This window comes from Salmo salar, chromosome 15 (genome assembly GCF_965601325.2).
Source record: "Salmo salar chromosome 15, fSalSal1, whole genome shotgun sequence".
Lineage (NCBI taxonomy): Eukaryota > Metazoa > Chordata > Actinopteri > Salmoniformes > Salmonidae > Salmo > Salmo salar.
In genome coordinates this window covers 72,495,001-72,520,319 of record NC_138305.1, presented here as the reverse complement: position 1 = coordinate 72,520,319, position 25,319 = coordinate 72,495,001, and the positions used below count along the sequence as shown (strand labels likewise).

Below are 25,319 nucleotides of genomic sequence, written 5' to 3'. Positions count from 1 at the left end.
TGGCTAATCTCCCCCAAATAATCAATGACATCATCATCCTTTTGGTTTAGACTCTATTGAAGGCGGAAGGAAAGCGCACAACATGCACGTGATGGGGAAACAGGTTGCAATAGAACTTGAGTCTGGACCAATGAATACATGAATGTCACTAATCAACTGTGAGATCAAGGAGAGCTAAGGGCCCTTTATCTTTTGACGGCTGTTTGGTATGCTATTCAAGTCAGAGAAGCGTGCGGAGGCTTATTATCCATACGCAACCACAGGCCCAATAAGCTGTGGCAAGAATCACACAATCACCCCGCACATGCCACGCAGCTGTCGCCATATGGTATCATGACTTGTACGGAGAGAGGGGAGGGATGGAGGGGGGCTTCCCGGATAGCGACCCTCTGTGTCAACCTGTCTGAGTGGCAGGACGGCTAGGGCCTTGTCCTCCTCCTCTAGCATAAATTGTGGACGTAAATGACAACAGGCGACTGGCTGGCAAACGACACGATTAATCTATGTCCGTCCCAATCACACCTCCGTCACTTCTCATGAATGTATTCCTGCCTCATCATTTCCGGTCGAGGCCAGATGCACACCGGGCCTCCGCTACCACCTGCCGCTCAGGATTTCAGGGAGGGGGAAGGATCTGGCGACTGTGGCACGTGGCCTGGTCAGACAAGGAGAGAGGGGCCGGGGGCATGCAATTACGGAGTATGTGACTGGCAGGCAAAATGAGTGCAGAAAGCCTCAACACCACCCCTCCCTCCCTGCACACTCAACCCCTCCGAGGGGTATAATCCACCAGAGGCTAAAAGTACCCCCACTTTCACTGTTCCCATGGCAACTCGCACCGTTGAAAAGCAGGGTCTGGCATGGCGGCTTGCGGCAGTTCGGAGACCCCCCCAGTGAGGAGTCAGAGCTTATTGATCCACGGTTGCGTGGAGGGGAGCCAAGGCAGCTACATTTGGACACAGCCGCATCTTGAAAAGGGTGCTGTGTCTATACGTTCTAAAACGCATGCGTGTACATGCATAAGCACCCCGCGTAGTGCTAAACGTGCATTAACCAAGAGGAGTGTATTTAGCTGACTAATTACTGCTCTTAAAAATGAATGTTGCATTGCCAGAGCAATGTTGTACAGTTGGTTGGCCTCTGCATAATACAGCCTGAGCCTGTATTATTTTTGGTGTAATTTCCTACAATTTTGACAAAAGCTAATACTTGTGAAATGTTTTGAGTAAGAATGATCATTTAACATGTCTTATGTGGACTTAAATGGGCCGAGTGATGCAGCAGGCTGATTTGGAACGCCGCTGTCCATGGTGCTGTATATAATCAGGTCGGTCATGGCGCTACTAAAAATGACCCAGAATGTTAGCTTAGTAATTTCTCCTCGGAAAGAAATCCATGGTGTAGTCCACATACTTACAGTTATTTGGTTGAAGTGTTCGACAGGGCTTCCTACTGTAGGCTTCTTTCAGCATTGTTTATATGGACGCTGTCCATGGTTTCTTAATGCTGGCATTTCCCATAGCCTGCCCATCTATCCCATTACGTTTTTGTCTTGTTTCATTACTTCCCTCTTTCCTAAGTTAATGATATTGACCCTGAGCTTGGGTGAAATGCTGAACATATAGTACTCCATGGCTCAGGGTTTTAGGCTACATTATGAACAGATAAAGTTTTACAGCCCCCTGCTTTGGTGTCACTTCACATTTCAGGTACTTTCCATTAATACAAAAATGTGTTTATATCCAGATACATTGTTTATATTAAACGTAGGAAAATCATGGAATCATAGCCTATAATGTAGCCTACTTGGATTTTCTTCATCCCACTATTTCAGTATATCACAAGTACCAGTTTGTCTAGACGACTTTGCGCGGGTCGACATGTATCCGTCCTAACCACGGAGAGGGCGGCTCGCCAGTTTAACCTAACCTACTTTTCACAGCAATTATTGTTGGTGTGCAGGCAAGGCGAGCAATGATACCCAACATGGCTGACTGCCTGCCCCTCGCTTCCTCGCGCGTAATGACTTACTGTTCTCAGCTCTGAGAGAAGGATAGAAGCGAGAACATAGAGCGCGAGTGTTTGAGGTTTTTTGTGCGCTACATTATTGTGGTCGGAGCATGAATATTTCAACATACGTGGGTCAGCTCCGACCGTGGTGGCGGCGACAGCCAGACTGAGAGGAACACAGATTGGTTTTCATAGCAGAACTATTTTGTGCCACAACTCATCCGATGATGCAAGTCAAGGCTGCCGGACACGCCTTCCCCCCCTCAGCCATTTCCCAAAATGTGGGGATTTCATTTTAGGTTGTAGAATTCACCATCAAGAATGAATTATGTGGACTGAATTTGGAATAAAAATATTTCCATATCAACGACTTTTTAATCCACTTTGTAAATTCAACGAAATATACTGGTCATATTCGTATAAATTCATGTTTGATTAAAATAATAAGTGAAGGGTGATGACCATATCGAAGGAAAAGCAATGAATAGGTAGCCTACTAATTACTCCTCGATGTGTAGGCAGAGCATGACGTCATGGAGGGGCTCAATTCATTTTTGTAGGCTATATAACATAGGCCTAACTGTCTTTAAAATGTATTAGGCTACAAGTGACAAAATGTGCAATAATAAATATAATTTACAGTGCCCTCTGTTATAATTTAATATTTGATAAAGCCTAAATATTTATAAATATGACCAAAATGGCATTAGGTTTCATATGCTTAATTGCAACTATGTTCCGCTATAGCCTATATACAATTACATTTATTTTAGATGGGTTTACTAAAATATGAATGCGAGTGAGATATAGTTCCGAGTCGCCTTCCAGTTGTGGATATGGCGGCTACGGTGGTTTAACAGCCCTGCGAGCTGGAATAAACCAGGGAGGTGGAGGATGAGAGCAGCGAGAGGGGGAGGGGTGTTGAGAGGAGGAGAGCGTAACGCGAGGATGGATAGTACCACCGGGGTGTGCTGAGAGCCATGTTGGATATGAATGAAAGGGAGAGTTGCTGCACCCCTGACGCCGACAGACCGAGTTCTACCGAACACAGCGAGTAAATGCCAACTTCCCGGGCCCACGGAGAGACGGGGGAGCGCGGGGGAAGGTGTCGGGCGGTGCCGCTGGAGCTGGCTACCTAGCCGGCGACGGAAGAGAGAGAGACGCACTCGAAGAGAGCGAGAGCGAGGGAGAGAGAAAGAGAGAGGGGTGAGAGGGAGAAAGGGGGAGAGGAGAAAGGATCTTACCAGACTAATGGCTGCACTGCTACTGGGTTCCAGCCTGCTCTCACCACTTCTTCTCCACCTGCTCCTCAGCCCTTTGTTCGCGGTTAACCCGGGGAAGTTAGCAGGGACCTGTCGTTGGAGCCCGGGACCCTGCCCTGAGACACCGAGCCATCCAAGGGAAGCTGGGGTCTTGGCGAGCAGCAGTGGTTCGGTGATCTGCCCCAGGTGGACGTTACAACGTCTCCCATCGGAACCAGCATTCCCGGTGTGGAGTCATTTTATATGGCAAGGGGCGCACGGAGACCCTTTTGAACCGTTGTGCACCGAAGAAGGAGGTGCGAGAGGGCCGTGGAATGGAGTCAGGCACCCCCAACCTGCAGGTAGGAGCAGGAGCAGCGGTGGGGAGAGGGGCGTTGTTTTACTTGTTTTCTCTTCGCGGGTTCAAAAGGCCAAAAAGCGGTTTATACAAAGGACTAGAGTTTGCGCGCGGTCACCACCCTGTCTGCCGCCCGCCAAACCCGACACAGGGAGAGTCTTTGTGCGCGGCCAACACCAGGGACCTGAGAGCGAGTCGCCGGAGATTACTAGAGACGTTCGAGGGGCTTCTGAAAGGTGTACAAGGACCCTTCACCGGTCACTTCCCCCAACACAGCAAATATCCACAGCTAAGCAACCACCTGGACAGCTGCCATGGGGCCCTCCTCACGCTCATTTGGGCAATAATGTTTTGGACGCCGGCGAGGTGGCCACCGGTGCTTGTTCTCATTTAAGTAGTCACAATGTTATCGATCTCACCAGTGATGGTTGTAATCGTTCGTTTACTAAAGCCATTGGGAGAACGGGGAGGAGCGTGGCGCAAGGGCCCTGCCCATGCTATCTCACCTCAGCCACCGCAGGCAGCGCAGCCAGATGTTACCAGTCACCCGGGATTACTGAAGGGGCCATGGCCCTCACAGGTTGTTATTTCAGGCATACCCAAGACAGGCTCCACGCCAGCCCCAGTGCTGGACATGCCATGGTTCTGGGCAGGAGGAGGGAGGGAGGGAAGGCACAAGGCAACAAACACGTGAATAAAAATTATCTGGATAAGGATTTGGCATCTGTTTATTTAACAACCAAGCTTAAGGAGCCGGCTGCTCCTCCACAGAGAATATCAGTGTTGGCAGGCCGAGAACAGAGCGCTCAACCCCGGGTAGAGAGTAAGGGGTTACCCTGGGGGTCTCTCCTCGGAACGAGGTGTTGTGGTTTGCAGCGGATGGATGTGGGGGGAGGACTTTCAGTCAACGTTATAGGTCCCAGGGGAAGCATAGAAGTGAGTAATCTCGACATCCAATTTTCCCCCACCACAAATATCACGGATAGTCTATGTTTGCCATCTAACGGAACCGGTAATGAAAACAGAAATTCTACTAGCTCATTTTCCTTATTCCATGACGACATACAGGCAGCAGAATCGGCTGCTCGAGCCAATGTTCCTTATCCTCAGTCTGAGCCAGCTCACAATGAGTCAGCTATCGTCACACCTATATTCTCTTCCATCACCGCTCTCACTATATCAGCCTCGGTACACGCTGGTGCAATTAAGTCTGGTGTTACTCACAGGGATCTCGTTATCACAAACCCCTTCTCATTCTCCATGGAGCTCAATCTGACTAAACGGGATAGTGACTCAGACTCACATTCCCAGCCACGGACTAGCCACCTCTTCAGACCCCCTCCCCTTCACATAGGTTCAGCACCACAGGCACAATGGACAGCACCCATGAAAACCTCTACCCAGCTTTCTCCAAGTAAACATGCAAATTCGGCTCACCACTTTCAGCCATTTTTTGGGGAGAATGTTCACAGCGTCAATAATAATAACAATATCAGAAACTACAACCAGAACCACAACAACAACAACAACAACAAGGAGAACAAAGAGGAGAATGTTCAGATGAATGATGAAAGAAATGGTGGAAATAGTAGACAGGCGTCAGCGGATCTGAGGGGACCATGCTCACAGCTGGGCTTGGTCCCTGAAGAATTGCTCTACACTGCCTGTGTTGACAGCAGCTCAGGCGACAGCTTAACTAATGTCCAGGGGGCCACTCGCCCGCAATTAAAATCAGGTAAACTGGTGCCATTACAACAGGAAGGTGTCAGTCAGCCAGAAAGGCATATGGGGGGCGAGGTTCGGGAGGGGTCTGGGGGAGGCAAACTACAGGTGGGGGAGGGAGAGAGACAGGCCAGAGAGGCACGGTGGGAGGAAGTGGAGGAGTGGGAGTCAGAGAGAATAACAAAGAGAGCCACAGCCCAGACAGATGCAACTGTAGAGGCAGAGGGAGAGAAAGGTCAGGAGAGGGCCGGCCTCACACAGACACAGAGTGGAGCAGGAGGAAAAGAGGAGGGGAAGAAAGTGTGGCAGGAGGCTGAAAGCGCACAGGAAGACGAGGAGGAAAGGCACAGGTCAAGGGGAGAGAGAAGCTTGGGAAGGCAGACCGTGGAAGATGAAGGTGAGGAGGACAGAGGGAAAGAGGTTTTGGTGGTGGGGCGCGCTCGCCGAGCTGCCAACAGACACCCTCACTTCTCCCAGTATAACTTCCAGGTGCAGGTTCCAGAAAACCAGCCCCCAGGCACCTCAGTCATACCCATGTCAGCCACCGACCCAGACGCAGGTGAAGCAGGCAGGCTCAGCTACACCATGGCCCCTCTCATGAACAGCAGATCCACTGACTACTTCCACATTGACCCTGACACGGGCCTCATCACCACCTCCCAGGTGCTGGACAGGGAGCACATGGACCTGCACTACTTCCGGGTCACGGCGTCAGACCACGGCTCTCCACGCCTCTCTGGCACCACCATGGTGGCAATCACTGTGGCCGACCGCAATGACCACTCGCCTATCTTTGAGCACACAGAGTACCGGGAGACCATCCGGGAGAACGTGGAGGAGGGCTACCCCATCCTGCAGCTCCGAGCCACTGACCTGGATGCCCCGTCCAACGCCAACATCCGCTACCGCTTCATAGGAGACACTGCTGCTGCAGCCCGGGCTGCATTTGAGATCGACCCCCGCTCAGGGCTGATCACCACGCGGGGTGTGGTCGATCGGGAGACCAACGAGCGCTACACCCTCCACGTGGAGGCCAGCGACCAGGGAAGGGAGCCCGGGCCGCGCTCGGCCATCGTTAAGGTCTTCATCACAGTGCTGGACGAGAACGACAACGTACCCCAGTTCAGCGAGAAGCGCTATGTGGTGGCGGTCAGGGAGGACGTCCGGCCCCACTCGGAGATCCTGAGGGTGAGCGCTACGGACCATGATAAGGATAGCAACGCGGCCGTCCACTACAACATCATCAGTGGGAACAGCCGGGGCCAGTTCTCCATCGACAGTGTGACGGGGGAGATCCAGGTAGTTGCCCCTCTGGACTTCGAGGCAGAGAGGGAATACATTCTGAGGGTTCGAGCCCAGGACAACGGCCGGCCGCCCCTCTCCAATAACACAGGTATCATCAGCGTGCAGGTGACCGACGTCAATGACAACCCTCCCATCTTCGTGTCCACGCCGTTCCAGGCATCAGTGCTGGAGAGCGCCCCCGTGGGCAGCTCCATCCTCCACATCCAGGCCATTGACACCGACTCTGGGGACAACGCCCGTCTGGAGTATAGGCTGACTGGCACCAGCCCTGACACGCCCTTCGTCATTAACTCCGCCACCGGCTGGGTGACGGTCAGTATGGTTCTCGACCGGGAGTCTGTGGAACACTTCTCCTTTGGGGTGGAGGCCAGAGACTACGGCGTCCCACCTCTCTCCGCCACAGCCAGCGTGACTATAACAGTGATGGATGTCAACGACAACAGGCCAGAGTTCCTGCAGAAAGAGTACTTTGTGAGGCTCAACGAGGACGCAGCCGTGGGCACCAGTGTGGTCGTTGTGACCGCGGTCGACCGTGATGTCAACAGTGCGGTCACCTATCAGATCACGGGGGGCAACACGCGTAACCGCTTTGCCATAAGCACAGCCGGAGGGTCGGGGATGCTCTCTCTAGCACTGCCGCTCGACTACAAACAGGAGCGCCGATACGTTCTGACTGTGACGGCTTCCGACCGCACGCTACATGACACGTGCCAGGTCCACGTCAACATCACGGACGCCAACACACACCGGCCCGTGTTCCAGAGCGCTCACTACTCTGTGACCGTGAACGAGGACCGCCCCCCGGGCAGCACGGTCGTGGTCATCAGCGCCACGGATGATGACGTTGGCGAAAACTCTCGCATCACCTACTTCCTGGAAGACAACATCCCCCAGTTCCGCATTGACCCGTCCAGCGGAGCCATCACCCTGCAAGCCGAGCTGGATTACGAGGACCAGATGACCTACACTCTGGCCATCACCGCCCGGGACAACGGCATCCCACAGAAGTCTGACACCACCTACGTAGAGGTGAATGTGAACGATGTGAACGACAACGCACCACAGTTCCTCAGCCCCAGGTACCAGGGCACCGTCAGTGAAGACACCCCACCCTTCACTAGTGTCCTACAGATATCCGCAATGGACCGAGATGCCCATGCCAACGGCCGTGTCCAGTACACCTTCCAGAATGGGGAGGACGGTGACGGAGACTTCACCATCGAGCCCACATCGGGCATCGTACGCACGGTCCGTCGTCTGGACCGCGAGAGTGTTCCATTCTATGAGCTGACGGCGTACGCCGTGGACCGTGGTGTGCCTCCCCAGCGGACGCCCGTCCACATCCAGGTGACGGTTCTCGACGTCAACGACAACGCTCCTGTGTTCCCGGCAGACGACTTTGAGGTTCTGGTGAAGGAGAACAGCGCCGTGGGGTCGGTGGTGGCCCAGATCACAGCCACAGACCCAGACGAGGGGACCAATGCCCAGATCATGTATCAAATCGTAGAAGGTAACATCCCTGAGATCTTCCAGATGGACATCTTCTCTGGGGAGCTCACCTCCCTCATAGACCTGGACTACGAGGCCCACTCTGAGTACGTGATCGTGGTCCAGGCCACCTCAGCCCCCCTGGTGAGCCGGGCCACGGTGCGCATCCGGCTGGTGGACCAGAACGACAACCAGCCCCAGCTCCAGGACTTCCAGATCATCTTCAACAACTTTGTGTCCAACCGCTCCAACAGTTTCCCCAGCGACGTGATCGGCCGGGTGCCGGCCCACGACCCTGACGTGTCAGACCACCTGTACTACTCCATTACCCGGGGAAACGACCTACACCTGCTGCTGCTCAACCACAGCAGCGGAGAGATCCGGCTGAGCCGCAAGCTGGACAACAACAGAGCCTTGGTGGCCCCCATGCTCATCACTGTCACAGGTGAGAGACAGAGGGAGAAAGTGTGGCTGGATGTGTGAGAGAGGGAGGGGGAGAGAGAGATGTGTGTGAAAGAGATGGCTTGTGTGTGTGTGTCTGAGAGGGAGGGTGGGTGTTGGTTTGTGTGTGTGTGTCTGAGAGTGAGGGTGGGTGTTGGTTTGTGTGTGTGTGTCTGAGAGGGAGGGTGGGTGTTGGTTTGTGTGTGTGTGTCTGAGAGTGAGGGTGGGTGTTGGTTTGTGTGTGTGTGTGGGGGAGGGAGGGTGGGTGTTGGTTTGTGTGTGTGTGTCTGAGAGTGAGGGTGGGTGTTGGTTTGTGTGTGTGTGTGGGGGAGTGAGGGTGGGTGTTGGTTTGTGTGTGTGTGTCTGAGAGTGAGGGTGGGTGTTGGTTTGTGTGTGTGTGTGGGGGAGTGAGGGTGGGTGTTGGTTTGTGTGTGTGTGTCTGAGAGTGAGGGTGGGTGTTGGTTTGTGTGTGTGTGTCTGAGAGGGAGGGTGGGTGTTGGTTTGTGTGTGTGTGTCGGGGAGTGAGGGTGGGTGTTGGTTTGTGTGTGTGTGTGGGGGAGAGTGAGGGTGGGTGTTGGTTTGTGTGTGTGTGTCTGAGAGTGAGGGTGGGTGTTGGTTTGTGTGTGTGTGTCGGGGAGTGAGGGTGGGTGTTGGTTTGTGTGTGTGTGTCTGAGAGTGAGGGTGGGTGTTGGTTTGTGTGTGTGTGTGGGGGAGTGAGGGTGGGTGTTGGTTTGTGTGTGTGTGTCTGAGAGTGAGGGTGGGTGTTGGTTTGTGTGTGTGTGTGGGGGAGTGAGGGTGGGTGTTGGTTTGTGTGTGTGTGTGTGGGAGAGTGAGGGTGGGTGTTGGTTTGTGTGTGTGTGTCTGAGAGTGAGGGTGGGTGTTGGTTTGTGTGTGTGTGTGGGGGAGGGAGGGTGGGTGTTGGTTTGTGTGTGTGTGTCTGAGAGTGAGGGTGGGTGTTGGTTTGTGTGTGTGTGTCGGGGAGTGAGGGTGGGTGTTGGTTTGTGTGTGTGTGTGTGTCTGAGAGTGAGGGTGGGTGTTGGTGTGTGTGTGTGTGTCTGAGAGTGAGGGTGGGTGTTGGTTTGTGTGTGTGTGTCTGAGAGGGAGGGTGGGTGTTGGTTTGTGTGTGTGTGTGGGGGAGGGAGGGTGGGTGTTGGTTTGTGTGTGTGTGTGGGGGAGTGAGGGTGGGTGTTGGTTTGTGTGTGTGTGTCTGAGAGTGAGGGTGGGTGTTGGTTTGTGTGTGTGTGTCGGGGAGGGAGGGTGGGTGTTGGTTTGTGTGTGTGTGTCTGAGAGTGAGGGTGGGTGTTGGTTTGTGTGTGTGTGTGGGGGAGAGAGGGTGGGTGTTGGTTTGTGTGTGTGTGTCTGAGAGTGAGGGTGGGTGTTGGTTTGTGTGTGTGTGTCGGGGAGAGAGGGTGGGTGTTGGTTTGTGTGTGTGTGTGGGGGAGAGAGGGTGGGTGTTGATTTGTGTGTGTGTGTGGGGAGAGAGGGTGGGTGTGTTTGTGTGTGTGTGTCTGAGAGTGAGGGTGGGTGTTGGTTTGTGTGTGTGTGTCGGGGAGTGAGGGTGGGTGTTGGTTTGTGTGTGTGTGTCGGGGAGTGAGGGTGGGTGTTGGTTTGTGTGTGTGTGTCTGAGAGTGAGGGTGGGTGTTGGTTTGTGTGTGTGTGTCTGAGAGGGAGGGTGGGTGTTGGTTTGTGTGTGTGTGTCTGAGAGGGAGGGTGGGTGTTGGTTTGTGTGTGTGTGTCTGAGAGTGAGGGTGGGTGTTGGTTTGTGTGTGTGTGTCTGAGAGTGAGGGTGGGTGTTGGTTTGTGTGTGTGTGTCTGAGAGTGAGGGTGGGTGTTGGTTTGTGTGTGTGTGTCTGAGAGTGAGGGTGGGTGTAGGTTTGTGTGTGTGTGTCTGAGAGTGAGGGTGGGTGTTGGTTTGTGTGTGTGTGTCTGAGAGTGAGGGTGGGTGTTGGTTTGTGTGTGTGTGTCTGAGAAGGAGGGTGGGTGTTGGTTTGTGTGTGTGTGTCTGAGAGTGAGGGTGGGTGTTGGTTTGTGTGTGTGTGTCTGAGAGTGAGGGTGGGTGTTGGTTTGTGTGTGTGTGTCTGAGAGGGAGGGTGGGTGTTGTTTTGTGTGTGTGTGTCTGAGAGGGTGGGTGTTGGTTTGTGTGTGTGTGTGGGGGAGGGAGGGTGTGGGAAGGGCCTGTCAGAAAATGCGAATGAGGGGTATTTAAAATACTTAGGCTCTTGTTCCATGATTTATGTTATTTTTGAGAATTAAATGAAAGAGGCGATATGGGGCATGAAATTATAAACTTCCTGGTAAGGATGGTTTACGATTTATTTTACTATACAACAGTCATGCATTTTTAGTTCGTTAAAGAGCTTTTATATGGCCAGTGTTTTTTTTGTGTGACCTGCTGGTCTATTTACAGAGCTTTTATTCAGCCTCTCTCAGCCGACTCCTCTCCTCTAGGACTGGAGTGTTATGAGATTATAATGAAATACAGTCAGTCTGAGAGCAAGTCTGTCAGATTCATTGTGTGCGCTGCTGTCTGTGTCTTCCTGCCTGGCTCTTCCTCCCCTCTCTTCTCCCCTTTACCATCAATCTCTCGCTTTCTCTCTCTCTCTCTCTCTCTCTCTCTCTCTCTCTCTCTCTCTCTCTCTCTCTCTCTCTCTCTCTCTCTCTCTCTCTCTCTCTCTCTCATTCCCTCTCCCTCTCTCTTTGGCTCTCATGCTCTCTCTCTCTCTCTCTCTCTCTCATTCCCTCTCCCTCTCTCTTTGGCTCTCATGCTCTCTCTCTCTCTCTCTCTCTCTCTCGCTCTCTCTCTCTCTCTCTCTCTCTCGCTCTCTCTCTCTCTCTCTCTTATTCACTCTCCCTCTCTCTGGCTCTCTCTCTCTCTCATTCTCTCTCTCTGTCTCTCTTTGGCTCTCATGCTCTCTCTCTCTCTATCTCCCTGCTCTTTACTAAGACTAGAGAGAGGGGAGATTAAGATGTAATATAGTTGGTCTAAGATCCCAGCAGGACAGCAGGCCAGGCCTGTACTCATCTGATATCTGTCTCCGTCCATCTGTCTGTCTTTCCTTCCCTGGGGCACCAACACACAACACCACTTCCCCTCTTTTGTGTGTGTGCGTGCGCGAGTGCTTGCATGTGTATCTGTGTTTGTGTGTGTCTGCACAGTACGTATGGGTGTAGACAGAGAGCTTTGGAGAGGAAAGGCAAATGAGCATTAAATCAGTTGTATTTGTCACATGCTTCGTAGACAACAGGTGTAGACTGACAGTGAAACACTTACTTATGTTCCAAGTTCAAGTTTAGAAAATAGAAATAGTGAAACGAGGAATAAATACATAGTGAATAACGAATGGAAATAACGAGTAAAAATAACATGGCTGTATATAGGCAGTAGAAAATAACATGGCTATATACAGGGAGTAGAAAATAACATGGCTATATATAGGGAGTAGAAAATAACATGGCTATATATAGGCAGTAGAAAATAACATGGCTATATACAGGGAGTAGAAAATAACATGGCTATATATAGGGAGTAGAAAATAACATGGCTATATATAGGGAGTAGAAAATAACATGGCTATATACAGGGAGTAGAAAATAACATGGCTATATATAGGGAGTAGAAAATAACATGGCTATATATAGGGAGTAGAAAATAACATGGCTATATATAGGGAGTAGAAAATAACATGGCTATATATAGGGAGTAGAAAATAACATGGCTTTATGTAGGGAGTAGAAAATAACATGGCTATATATAGGGAGTAGAAAATAACATGGCTATATACAGGGAGTAGAAAATAACATGGATATATACAGGGAGTACCAGTACCGAGTCGACATGCATGGGTACGAGGTAATTGAGGTAGCTATGTACTGTACATATAGGTAGGGGTAAAGTGACTAGGCAACAGGATAGATCATAGACAGTAGCAGCCGCATATGTGCAAAAGAGTTAGTGTGTTCGTGCAAAAAAGGGTCAATGCAGGTGTCCGGGTAGCCATTTGATGACCTATTTAGCAGTCTTGTTTAGAAGTCTTATGGCTTGGGGGTAGAAGCTGTTCAGGGTCCTGTTGGTTCCAGACTTGGTGCATCAGTACCACTTGCCGTGCGGTAGCAGAAAGAACGGTCTATGACTTGGGTGGCTGGAGTATTTAACCATTTTTTGGGTCTTCCTCTGACACCGCCTGGTATAAAGGTCCTGGATGGCAGAGAGCTCGGCCGCAGTGATATACTAGGCCATAAGCACTACCTTTTGTAGCACCTTGCAGTCGGATGCCAAGCAGTTGCCGTACCAAACGGTGATGCAGCCAGTCAAGATGCTCTCGGGGGTGCAGCTGTATAACCTTTTGAGGATAAGAGGGCCCATGCCAAATCTTTTCAGCCTCCTGAGGGAGAAGAGGTGTTGTTGTGCCCTCTTCACGACTGTGTTGGTGTGTTTGAACCATGATAGATCCTTAGTGATGTGGACACCAAGGAACTTTAAGCTCTCGACCCGCTCTACTACAGCCCCATCGATGTGAATGGGGATGTGTTCGGCAACCCGTTTCCTGTAGTGCACGATCAGCTCCTTTGTTTTACTGACCTCCTCCCTATAGGCTGTCTCATTGTTGTCGGTTATCAGGCCTACCACTGTTGTCTGTCGGCAAACTTTATGATGGTTTTGGAGTCCTGCGCAGCCACACAGTCGTGGGTGAACAGGGAGTACAGGAGGAGACTAAGCATGCAACCCTGAGGGGCCAGGAAGTCAGGAAGTCCAGGATCCAGTTGCAGAGGGAGGTGTTCAGTCCCTGAGTGACGAGCTTGGAAGGCACTATGGTGTTGAACGCTGAGCTGTATGTAGTCAGCATTCTCACGCAGGTGTTCCTTTTGTCCAAGCCCTACCACATCCTACGAGTGTCAGAGCCGGTGTTGTAGGATTCGATCTTAGTCCTGTTTGATGACGTCAGAGGGCGTAGCAGGATTTCTTATAAGGGTCCGGGTTAGTGTCCCTCTCATTGAAAGCGGCAGCTCTAGCCTGTAATGTTGCCTGTAATCCTTGCTTCTGGTTGGGATATGTACGTACGTACGTACAGTCACTGTGGGGACAACGTTGTCGATGCACTTGTTAATGAAGCCGGAGACTGATGTGATAAACTCCTCAATGCCATCGGATGAATCCCGGAACATGTTCCAGTCTGTGTTAGTGAAACAGTCCCGTAGCTTAGCATCCAATTCATCGGACCACTTCCGTATTGAGAGCGTCACGGGTACTTCCTGTTTGAGTTTGTGCTTGTAAGCAGGAATCAGGAGGATAGGATTATGGTCCGATTTGCCAAATGGAGGGTGAGGGAGAGCTTTGAATGCCCCTCTGTGTGTGGAGTAAAGGTGGTCTAGAGTATTTTCGCTGATAGTTTCACAGGTGGCATGCTGGTAGAAATGAGGTAGACATGCTAGGCACATCGACGAGTCCCCTAACACTTTTCCCATGGAGTGGTTGTAATAGTTAGTATTTCAAACCATTTCGGACGCTACAGACTTTTAAGTGAGAAGACCTATTTTAGGGATGTCTCATGGTCTGACAAACACCGCTCTAGCTCTGCGACCTTTCACCTCAGATGCGGAAGTGCAACACAGGTGGATGTGATGGATTGAGACGCAATCAATGCAAAACAACAGATATTTCTAGCTTAAACTAACGGATTTTGATTATGTTACCTAGATTGACTCTAGGGGGTTTTAAAATGTGCGTTGTACGCTTTTGTTTACCGTCCAACATATGTAATTGTGTTCTTGACTGGTCGTGCATGGAATGGCAAGAGTTCACACAGTTTACAGTGTCCGTAAAGAGATCCTTCTCTTCCTGCTCCAGTTATAGGATTTTCCCATTATATAATACCTCTGTAATGCCCTTTACTAAACACAAGAGACAGCAGGGTTCAATACTCCCTCTCTTTCCTCTGTCAGCATCATCCTTTACTTATTCAACACACATAAATACGTCCTGTAGGGAGTGTTCAGGCGTATTTTTGTGTGTGTGTGTGTGTGTGTGTGTGTGTGTGTGTGTGTGTGTGTGTGTGTGTGTGTGTGTGTGTGTGTGTGTGTGTGTGTGTGTGTGTGTGTGTGTGTGTGTGTGTGTGTGTGTGTGTGTTTGTCTGTGTGTGTAAGTACAGTATAGTCAACGAGTCATTTCTCATTATGTACATACAGTAGTTGTCAACTACACTATATACACAAAAGTATGTGGACACCCCTTCAAGTTAGTGGATTTGGCTATTTTAGCCACACCTGTTGCTGTGTATAAAATGTATAACATCGAGAACACAGCCATGCAGTCTCCATAGACAAACATTAGCAGTAGAATGACCTTACTGAAAATCTCAGTGACTTTCAACTTGGCACCGTCATAGGATGCCACCTTTCCAACAAGTCAGTTCGTAAAGTTTCTGCCCTTTCTGCTGGTATCGTCTAGGAGCAACAATGGCTTAATAGGTAGGCCACAAAAGCTCACAGAACAGGACCGCTGAAGCGCGGAACGTGTAAAAATTGTCTGTCCTTGGTTGCAACACTCACTACCGAGTTCCAAACTGACTCTGGAAGCAACGTCAGCACAAGATCTGTTTGTCAGGAGCTTTATGAAATGGTTTTCCATAGCTGAGCAGCCGCACATAAGCCGAAGATCACCATACGCTATGCCAAGCATCGGCTGGAGTGGTGTAAAGCTTACCACCATTGGACTCTGGAGCAGTGGAAAGTGGAGTGATGAATCACGCTTCACCATCTGGCAGTCCAAATAACAAATCTGGGTTTGACGAATGCCAGGAGAACACTACCTACCCGAATGCAAAGTTCCAACTGTAAAGTTTGGTGGAGGTGGAATAATGGTCTGGTGCTGTTTTTCATGGTTCAAGCTAGGCCCCTTAGTTCCAGTGAAGGGAAATCTTAATGCTACAGCATACACTGACATTCTAGACAATTGTGTGCTTCCAACTTTGTGGCAACAGTTTGGGGAAGGCCCTTTCCTGTTCAGCATGACAATGCCTCCATGCACAAAGCGAGGTCTGAACAGTAATGGTTTGTCGAGATCGGTGTGGAAGAACTTTACTGGCCTGCACAGAGCCCTGACCTCAACCCCACCGAACACCTTTGGGAGGAATTGGAACACCGACTGCGAGCCAGGCCTAATCGCCAGACATCAGTGCCCGACCTCACTAATGCTCTTGTGGCTGAATGGAAGTCCCCGCAGCAATGTTCCAACATCTAGTGGAAAGCCTTCCCAGAAGAGTGGAGGCTGTTATAGCATCAAAGAGGGGACCAACTCCATGTTAATGCCCATGGTTTTGGAACGAGATGTTCGACGAGCAGGCGTCCACATACTTTTGGCCATGTAGTGTACCTTCCATGTGACCTGGTACATCTGGGTAGGAATAAGGAGGATAATGTGTAGTTAAGATCATTGAGACTTTACGCATCTGTCTAAGTACAATGGATTTTTATGCTTATGCCTTATGTGTCTTTGTAATATGGTAGAGTAATGTGTGTGTGTGTGTGTGTGTGTGTACATTTTTGTGTAAGCGTGTGTGTGTGTGTATCTGTGTTTGTGTGTGTGTGTGTGAGTGGGGTTTAATGTATCGTAAAGATGCAGTGTAAGCCTGCAGAGAAAGAGCCCTTTTTACTGTGTGGCTTATTCCGTTCTGCACTGAGAGTAATGAGTGTTCAGACCTCAGGGGGAGAAGGGCTTTTAAAACAAACAGAGCGCAGAAATCATGTCAGACCACTGCCTGTAATGTGTGTGTGTTCACACGTGCAAGAGTGTGAATGCATGCAGGCTATGGATGTGTGCCTTTCTATGGTTGTAGTGTGTGTTTCTTTCTCGGTGACTGTGTTTGTGCTACACCTGATGTTGTTAACTTGTAATCATTTCCATCCATTTGAAAAGGCCAACCCCTGATATGACTGTAGTTACTGATATAGGCAGCAGGAAGCTTGCTATTTCCAGCTGAGCTTTAGGAAAGGAAGCACTTCTTATATCTAGGAGGCTGTAAAAGCTCTGTTAGCCAAGTCTACCTGGAAGAGCCCCTAAAACGCCCCTCCTCCGTTTGAAGTGTCAAGTCATGACACGAAAACATGGGTAGGAGCAAAAAGAGGCTCACAAAGTGTCATTTACAAACACTTGTTTTCCCTCGGTGCTAAAAATTCTAAAATAACTTTCATTTATGGTTTGGGGAGGGTTCTAAAAGTTGAAAGACGAGCGACGTGCGCTAGAACGGTAGCTTAGCTTCAGAGGGCCAGTAGCTACGCATTAGGTCAGAGTTCTTTTGTACTCACTGTAGCTACCTGTTTCTGAGTGAGTTAGCTACTAGCTGTTAGCTGGGTTATATTATCAAATTGTATGTTACAAAATTCAGTTCCTAAGTTAGCAAGCTAATAGCTTTGCTATTTTTGTACTCTCTGTAGCCTATCTGCTCCTGACTTAGCTAGCTGCTAGCTCGGTTATATGGTACTGTTTTGGATTAGCCTCTATTGTAGCTCATTGTGTGTACCTGTTTCTGAGTTAGCTACGGAGCTGGTTGCTGGACAGAAGCCAGGCATGTGGGCCAAATCACACACGATTATCCTCTTAACTACGATAGTTCTCATTTCAATAAGAACGGGTATCAGGAGTAATTACAAATGTGTTTTTGCAAGCTATTCAATGACAGCCAAAATGTGTAACATCCTTCGACTGAGCAGTAATTCTGCTATAAAAGTCGCCAATATCCAATGTTTTTTCTCATGTTATTCCTTGAACGTGGAGAAATTAGTTTTGGTTTAAGCCTTCCTACTTACAATCCTGGTCGACCCTCTGGCTGTTCATTTATTAACGTCTGGTGTGTGTGTGTGTGTGTGTGTGTGTGTGTGTGTGTGTGTGTGTGAGACGCGAGTGTGTGTGAGGTCAATACAGAGTCAGCCTCCTCATAATCCTGTAATCAAACCAGCTGCCATCACACCCCTCCCCCACCGTGTCAATATTCTCATTCTGCCTCCTTTCTCTCCTTTCTCACCTTTTCTTTCCGTAGCTCCATCGACCCTCTTTCTCTCTCTCTCTCTCTCTCTCTCTCTCTCTCTCTCTCTCTCTCTCTCTCTCTCTCTCTCTCTCTCTCAGTTCAATTAAATTCAAGGGCTTTATTGGCATGGGAAACATATGTTTACATTGCCAAAGCAAGTCTCTCTCTGTCTCCCTCTCTCTCTCTCCCTCTGTCTCTCTCTCTCATTATTTTCTCTGTTGTACTCCACAGTACCAAGCTCTGGGGGTCTTTTGTGGTTTCAAATTATATTATCTATTTGATTATATTGTACTCTCATCATTGCTTTTATAGTAATACATTTGGTCAATCTCTGGAAAAGTAGTGTAATTATCCTTTGACAAGGGGATGATAAAAGGGAGGATAAATGTGCTCTTTGCACTGATAGACAATTTAAGTGTGTGTGCGTGTGTGTGTGCGTGTGTGTGTGCACAATTGTATGTGTGAGTGGGGGCAGGGGAAGATTATGCACTTGCAAGACGGCGGCTCATGCTAACTAAATATATGTATCTCTAGAGACTGACATTGCAACCTCACGCCCCCCCCCCCCCCCCCCCCCCCCCCAGACGGTATCCACAGCATCTCGGCCCAGTGCATCCTCCGAGTGCTCATCATCACAGAGGACATGTTGAGCAGCAGCGTGACGGTGCGCCTTCAAAACATGTCCCAGGACCACTTCCTGTCCCCTCTGCTCGGTCACTTCCTGGAGGGGGTGTCGGCGGTGCTGTCCGTACCTCCGGAGGATGTGTTTGTTTTCAACATCCAGCCGGACGGCGAGGCGGGGGGCATCCTGAATGTTAGTTTCACCGCGGCGCTGCCAGGGGGTAATTTCTTCCCCTCCGAAGCCCTGGAAGAGCAACTCTACCTCAACCGGCCTCGCCTCACCTCCCTGGCACAGATGGAGGTACGGGAAGGAGGAGAAACAGACAGAGCAGTCAGGAATATATATGCGAATAGACATTCGTCATTACACACTAACACACTAATACACATAACACACTAATACACTAACACACTACTGCACTAATACATACATATACAGTAGATGTAAGCACCTACTGTAATTAATCTACATGAGCATAATTTATGTACACACACACTATGTCTCTCTCTCTGTTTCTGTTTCTGTCTCTGTCTCTCTCTCTCTGTCTCTCTTTCTCTGTCTCTCCCTCTCCGTCTCTCTCTCTCTCTCTCTCTCTCTGTCTCTCTCTCGGTCTCTCTCTCTGTCTCTCTCTCGCTCTCTCTCTCTCTCTGTCTCTCTCTTTCTGTCTCACTGTCTCTGTCTCTCCCTCTGTCTCTCCCTCTGTCTCTCCCTCTGTCTCTGTCTCTATCTCTGTCTCTCTCTCTCTCTCTCTCTCTCTCTCTCTCTCACTCCATTTCCCACCCACCCATTGAAGTGAAACCATCTGTGTGTGTGTTGTAATACAGGTGCTTCCATTCGACGACAACGTGTGTCTGCGGGAGCCGTGTCAGAACTACATGAAGTGCGTCTCGGTGCTTCGCTTCAACAGCTCTGCTCCCTTCATCTCCTCTCCCTCCGTCCTGTTCCGGCCCATCCACCCCATCGCCGGGCTGCGCTGCCGCTGCCCCGCAGGCTTCACTGGGGACTACTGCGAGACGGAGATCAACCTGTGTTACTCCAACCCCTGTTTCAACGGAGGGGTGTGTGCTCGCAGGGAAGGGGGCTACACCTGCATCTGTAGAGAAGACTACACCGGTAGACTACACGGTTAACGGGTGTTTTGTCACTGTTCGTGTGTGTGTGGGGGTGAGGGCAGGGGGTTGGTGGTGGAGGTGGGTTGTCTGATTCGCTGTGTCCGTCTAACTGTGTGGGGTTTTGTTGTCGCTGTGTTTTGAAACGTGTGTGTTTGTCCCAGTGACTGGTAGTATATCCTCACATTCACAGGGAATGCAGGACTACACGTGTTTTCCCATCTCTGCTCCCTTCCCCTGGGAATAGCTGCAATACAGTCTTATGACGGAGAATAGATTTCATGAATATTTTATAGGTGTTTCATGTTCTCTTTCATTCCAGATCAAAAAGCTTGAGATGAGCCAGCACTTTTCTTTCATGAGGGAGGGAGGGAGGGAGGGAGGGAGGGAGGGAGGGAGGGAGGGAGGGAGGGAGAGAGAGGGAGAGAGGGAGAGAGAGAGAGAATAAATAAATATACAGCTATATCGTGGACTTTAGGGAAGTTGGAGACTTAGGGAGAGAGGACAAGAGAGAGAGAGAGAGAGAGGGAGAGATCCCGGGGGATGAAGAAAGAGAATTGCAAAGATAAAGAGAAAATAGAGACTGATGGGAAATAGAGAGGAGGGTTTTGATGATTTTCTGTATTGCCTGTGTTGGTAGGAAAAGCCGCTGTGTTGTTTCAAAGGACTGCAGACAACTAACACAGGCATTTAATATTGAGAGAGTGAAAGATGTCCAGGGAAATAATAAAAGATATGGAGGAAGGACAGGATCTACTTGGGGTATAGAGCAATAAAGGAGGGAGGGAGAGTGTAGGGAGGGAGAGTGTAGCAGGAGTAACAGGAGGACGTAAAGGGAGTGAGAGAAGGTAAGATAGGAAGAAGGGGCATCTGAAGCAGAGAGAGCGGAACCAGGCAGAGAAAGGGAGAGAAGGGAAGGATGTAGAGAGGGAAAGAGAGAGGTAAAGGAGGCAGAGAGAGAATAGGGAAGGAGGTAGAGAAAGAGGGAGAAATGGGGGGGAAAGGAGGCAGAGAGGGACAGAGAGAAAGTGAGGGGGAAGGAGGTAGAGAGAGAAAGAAGGATGTAGAGAGAGAATAGGGAAGGAGGTAGAGAAAGAGGGAGAAATGGGGGGGAAAGGAGGCAGAGAGGGACAGAGAGAAAGTGAGGGGGAAGGAGGTAGAGAGAGAAAGAAGGATGTAGAGAGAGAATAGGGAAGGAGGTAGAGAAAGAGGGAGAAATGGGGGGGAAAGGAGGCAGAGTGGGACAGAGAGAAAGTGAGGGGGAAGGAGGTAGAGAGAGAAAGAAGGATGTAGAGAGAGAATAGGGAAGGAGGTAGAGAAAGAGGGAGAAATGGGGGGAAAGGAGGCAGCGAGAGACAGAGAGAAAGTGAGGGGGAAGGAGGTAGAGAGAGAGAGAAGGAAGGAGGTGGAGAGAGACAGAGAGAGAGAGAGACGGCCTCTGTGTACCATGTGTGGGAGCAAAAGAAGGGGTAGGTTGAGGAGCCGTAGGGGAGCGACGGCTTTGATGAATAAAACATCCTATGAAGGAAGGGGTGTGAATGCATTAGTTGGAGGGGGGGGGAACAGATATACAGAGAGAATGAGGAAGAGAGGAGCGAGGAATAGAACACAGGGGGGGAAATAAAAAGCAGAGCTAGGGAGAAACGGATCGATGCCAATAGGAAGATTGTTTCAAGGATGTGCAGGAATAGGGATGAGGGAACGAGGGAGGACGAGAGGAAGAGGGGAAGTCAGGATGGACTGGGGCGTGGGGAGAAGAAAAGGGAGAGGTGAGAGTAGGGAGGAAGAACAGAAATAGTGCTCCGTTTTTCCGTAGGAAAGACAGTTAGAGAAGCACTGATAGAATGGAGAGCGTAAGTGCAATCTTTTCATCTTAGGGAGAGCAATTGTACAGTAATTGCTCTTTATCTGTGTACGTCTGTGGAGAATATGAATGTAGAAGCTGATCTCTGCTCCCTGTCCTTTTTTTGAGTGGGCCTTCAGTGTGTTGAGTGAGTGCAGATTTGTACAGTAGAAAATGATAGGAGAGTCAGTAAAGTGAAAAGAATGTTCTGGTCTTTGCCGGGGTGGAGGAAAGAGCTGATCTTAGCTCTGGTCTGTCTGTCTGTCTGTCTGTCTGTCTGTCTGTCTGTCTGTCTGTCTGTCTGTCTGTCTGTCTGTCTGTCTGTCTGTCTGTCTGTCTGTCTGTCTGTCTGTCTGTCTGTCTGTCTGTCTGTCTGTCTCACCAGACAAATAATTCAAGATTATTAATGTCTGTTTATTTATTTTAATATTAATTAGTCAGTGTGTGTGTGCTTGCGTGCATGTATGTGTGTGTGTGTGTGTCTGTGTGTGTGAGCATGCAAGTGCGAGAAAGAGAGAGAGAAACATAATGTAATTGGTGTGTGTGTGTGTGTGTGTGTGTGTGTGTGTGTCCTGGGGGTGATTTGTAGTGTTGGTGTGTGTTTGGCAGGACCAGCTGGCAGTGAGTGCTGCTGCCTGGGGGTCCGGGGGAATAGAAACGAGGGAGGGGGAGGGAGGAAGGAGGAAAAAGGGATGAAAGCCGTTTAAACTCTTGATGCTTTTAGGCGCAGAACCCTGGATGTTTTAACACCTTACCCATCATCCCGGGGGGTACAGTCAGTCAGTTTGTGTGCGTGTCAGCGTGTGTCCATTTGTGCGTGAGGAAACATACAGTACTTGCACGAGGAAAAATCCAGGGCACTCTGCAGTCTCGTCCACAAAGCAACATTATCTGGCTAGTGGTTGGTTTTTAAACCAATGCCGGTGGCTTCATTCACCCCAGTAGTGCCTCGACGCTGAACACAAACACTGTGCCAACCCTGAGACAACATCAGGCCCGCCGTACAAAAGGCCTAGCCTGCAGGTTTAACATGATCAGCATGTCTCTGTGGACCTCAACAGGCCTCTAAACTGGGGAGTCTAGGCCTCTAGCTGGGATGTTGGACTCACATGACTCTGACTGTTATATTCCCTGGTTCTGTTTATGTGTGTATTAGGTGTATTTGTATTTGTGCTTATTGTCCTTTGTTTTTGCTTTTATGTCTGTTGTAAGGTCCATATAGTTCGGATACTACGTGGACCATTTAGGTTTCTGTATTTGTGTTGATTAGGGCTGTAGTGTACGGTATTGTGTGTATGGTCTGTATGTATAGTAACCTGTGTCCCCTCTCCTTCCCAGGCGAGCGGTGTGAGTGGGACAGGCGTCAGGGTCGCTGTGTCCCTGGGGTGTGTCGGAATGGGGGGACGTGCAGGGAGCTGTCTGGAGGGGGGTTCCGCTGCGAGTGCCCCGCAGGAGGGTGCGAGCGGCCCTACTGCGCTGTCCCCGCACGCTCCTTCCCCCCAAGTCATTTATCATGTTCCGAGGCCTCCGCCAGAGGTTCCACCTCTCCATCTCTCTCACGTGAGGACTGAATGTTTTTCTCTCTCTCTCTTTCTTTTCTCTTCCTTCTCTCTCTCTCTGTCTCTCTCTTTTCTCTTCCCTCTCTCTCTCTGTCTCTCTTTTTTCACTTCACTCTATCTGTCTCTCTTTTCTCTTCACTCTGTCTCTCTGTCTCTCTTTTCTCTTCACTCTCTCTCTGTCTCTCTTTTTTCTTCACTCTGTCTCTCTGTCTCTCTCTTTTCTCTTCACTCTGTCTCTCTGTCTCTCTTTTCTCTTCACTCTGTCTCTCTCTTTTCTTTTCACTTTCTCTCTCTGTCTCTTTGTTTTCTCATCCCTCTCTCTCTCTTTGTTTTCTCATCCCTCTCTCTCTCTGTTTTCTCATCTCTCTCTCTTTGTTTTCTCATCCCTCTCTCTGTCTCTTTGTTTTCTCATCCCTCTCTCTCTGTCTCTTTGTTTTCTCATCCCTCTCTCTCTCTTTGTTTTCTCATCCCTCTCTCTTTCTCTTTGTTTTCTCATCCCTCTCTCTCTCTCTTTGTTTTCTCATCCCTCTCTCTCTCTCTTTGTTTTCTCATCCCTCTCTCTCTCTCTTTGTTTTCTCATCCCTCTCTCTCTCTCTTTGTTTTCTCATCCCTCTCTCTCTCTCTCTGTTTTCTCATCCCTTCCTCTCTCTTTTTGTTTTCTCATCCCGCTCTCTGTCTCTTTGTTTTCTCATCCTCTCTCTCTCTTTGTTTTCTCATCCCTCTCTCTTTCTCTTTGTTTTCTCATCCCTGTCTCTCTGTCTCTTTTCTTGTTTTCTCATCCCTCTCTCTCTCTCTTTGTTTTCTCATCCCTCTCTCTCTTTTTGTTTTCTCATCTCTCTCTCTTTGTTTTCTCATCCCTCTCTCTCTCTTTGTTTTCTCATCCCTGTCTCTCTGTCTCTTTGTTTTCTCATCCCTCTCTCTCTTTTTGTTTTCTCATCCCTCTCTGTCTCTTTGTTTTTTCATCCCTCTCTCTCTGTCTCTTTGTTTTCTCATCCCTCTCTCTCTGTCTCTTTGTTTTCTCATCCCTCTCTCTCTGTCTCTTTGTTTTCTCATCCCTCTCTCTCTGTCTCTTTGTTTTCTCATCCCTCTCTCTCTCTCTTTGTTTTCTCATCCCTCTCTCTCTCTTTTTGTTTTCTCATCCCTCTCTGTCTCTTTGTTTTTTCATCCCTGTCTCTCTGTCTCTTTGTTTTCTCATCCCTCTCTCTCTGTCTCTTTGTTTTCTCATCCCTCTCTCTCTCTGTCTCTTTGTTTTCTCATCCCTCTCTCTCTCTGTCTCTTTGTTTTCTCATCCCTCTCTCTCTCTGTCTCTTTGTTTTCTCATCCCTCTCTCTCTCTGTCTCTTTGTTTTTTCATCCCTGTCTCTCTGTCTCTTTGTTTTCTCATCCCTCTCTCTCTGTCTCTTTGTTTTCTCATCCCTCTCTCTCTCTGTCTCTTTGTTTTCTCATCCCTCTCTCTCTCTGTCTCTTTGTTTTCTCATCCCCCTCTCTCTCTGTCTCTTTGTTTTCTCATCCCTCTCTCTCTCTTTGTTTTCGATCAGTCTTTTTAGCAGCTTTCTCCAATTCCTGCTCTTTCTTTCATCTGTCATTTTGGTCCCACTTTGGACCTGTCCTGGTCCCTTGGCGTGTTCTGATTGGTCAAAGGGTGGTTGCTAGGGAGAGGTGGTCATAAATGTGATTTACATTTGATTCATTTAGGAGACGCTCTTATCCAGAGCGAGTGAGTGCATACACGTTCGTACTTGTTCCTACTGATCTCAGGTGTAACTAAATCCTATGACTCAGAGGTCCACTGGAACGGATATTTTATTATATACTACTAGTATGTACTACTATATTCTAGTACACACTCATATAGCCTTGCAGTAGAGATTTTCAGTGGAGTGACATTTACAGTCTTATACGGTACCATGTGTAGAACACAGTGTAGTAGATCTTATAGCCCGTATGTAACACCGGGGAAAAAGGCTGACGCCACATCATCACTGTTAACATATCGCCATGCTAGTGGACAAAAGACTGGTTTGGGCTCTGGGCTGGTTCCTGGGGTGGCTGTGTGAGAGATGGCTTTAAATCACAGCGTCCTTACATGGCTGTGGTGTGTTACAGCTTTGCCACCCTGGAGAGCAGTGGCCTCCTCTTCTATAACGGACGCTTCAACGAGAAACACGACTTCCTGGCTCTGGAGATCTTGGAGGGCCAGGTGGTGCTCAAGTACTCCACAGGTGGGTGTATATCTGTGTGTGTCCAACCTGTATAATGGTAGGTGAAACCCTGGTTTTGAGTGTGACCTCTGACCTATCTGTCCCCAGGTGAATCGTCCACTCAGGTGAGCCCCTTCCTACCTGGGGGCGTAGCCGATGGCAACTGGCACACCGTCCACATCCACTACTACAACAAGGTGAGTCTCTGCGTGTGTGTGTGTGTGTGTGTGTGTGTGTGTGTGTGTGTGTGTGTGTGTCTCTGCTGCACATACCATGCACTTGTTTACATTTTCTTCGCTTCTCCACTTGTTGTCAGCCCTGTGAGTTCCCCCCGCCATCTTAGTCCAGGCGCAGGTTCCCAGGTTCCTTGGTATGTCAAACTGTCGTCCCCGTTATCAAAT

At 49.5% G+C, this 25,319-nt stretch overlaps 1 protein-coding gene across 1 annotated transcript in view; it reads left to right on the top strand.

The window, feature by feature from the left end:
* The first annotated feature begins 2,889 nt into the window (after nucleotides 1-2,889).
* celsr3 (cadherin, EGF LAG seven-pass G-type receptor 3) overlaps nucleotides 2,890-25,319 on the top strand; it is a 51,075-nt gene continuing 28,645 nt past the window's right edge. Inside the window, 7 exon segments of the mRNA XM_014146319.3 lie at nucleotides 2,890-8,569; nucleotides 18,170-18,507; nucleotides 19,032-19,320; nucleotides 22,498-22,659; nucleotides 22,662-22,719; nucleotides 24,824-24,939; nucleotides 25,027-25,115. Of these exon segments, the coding sequence (XP_014001794.3) occupies nucleotides 3,004-8,569; nucleotides 18,170-18,507; nucleotides 19,032-19,320; nucleotides 22,498-22,659; nucleotides 22,662-22,719; nucleotides 24,824-24,939; nucleotides 25,027-25,115 (6,618 nt within the window). The 5' untranslated portion in view covers nucleotides 2,890-3,003.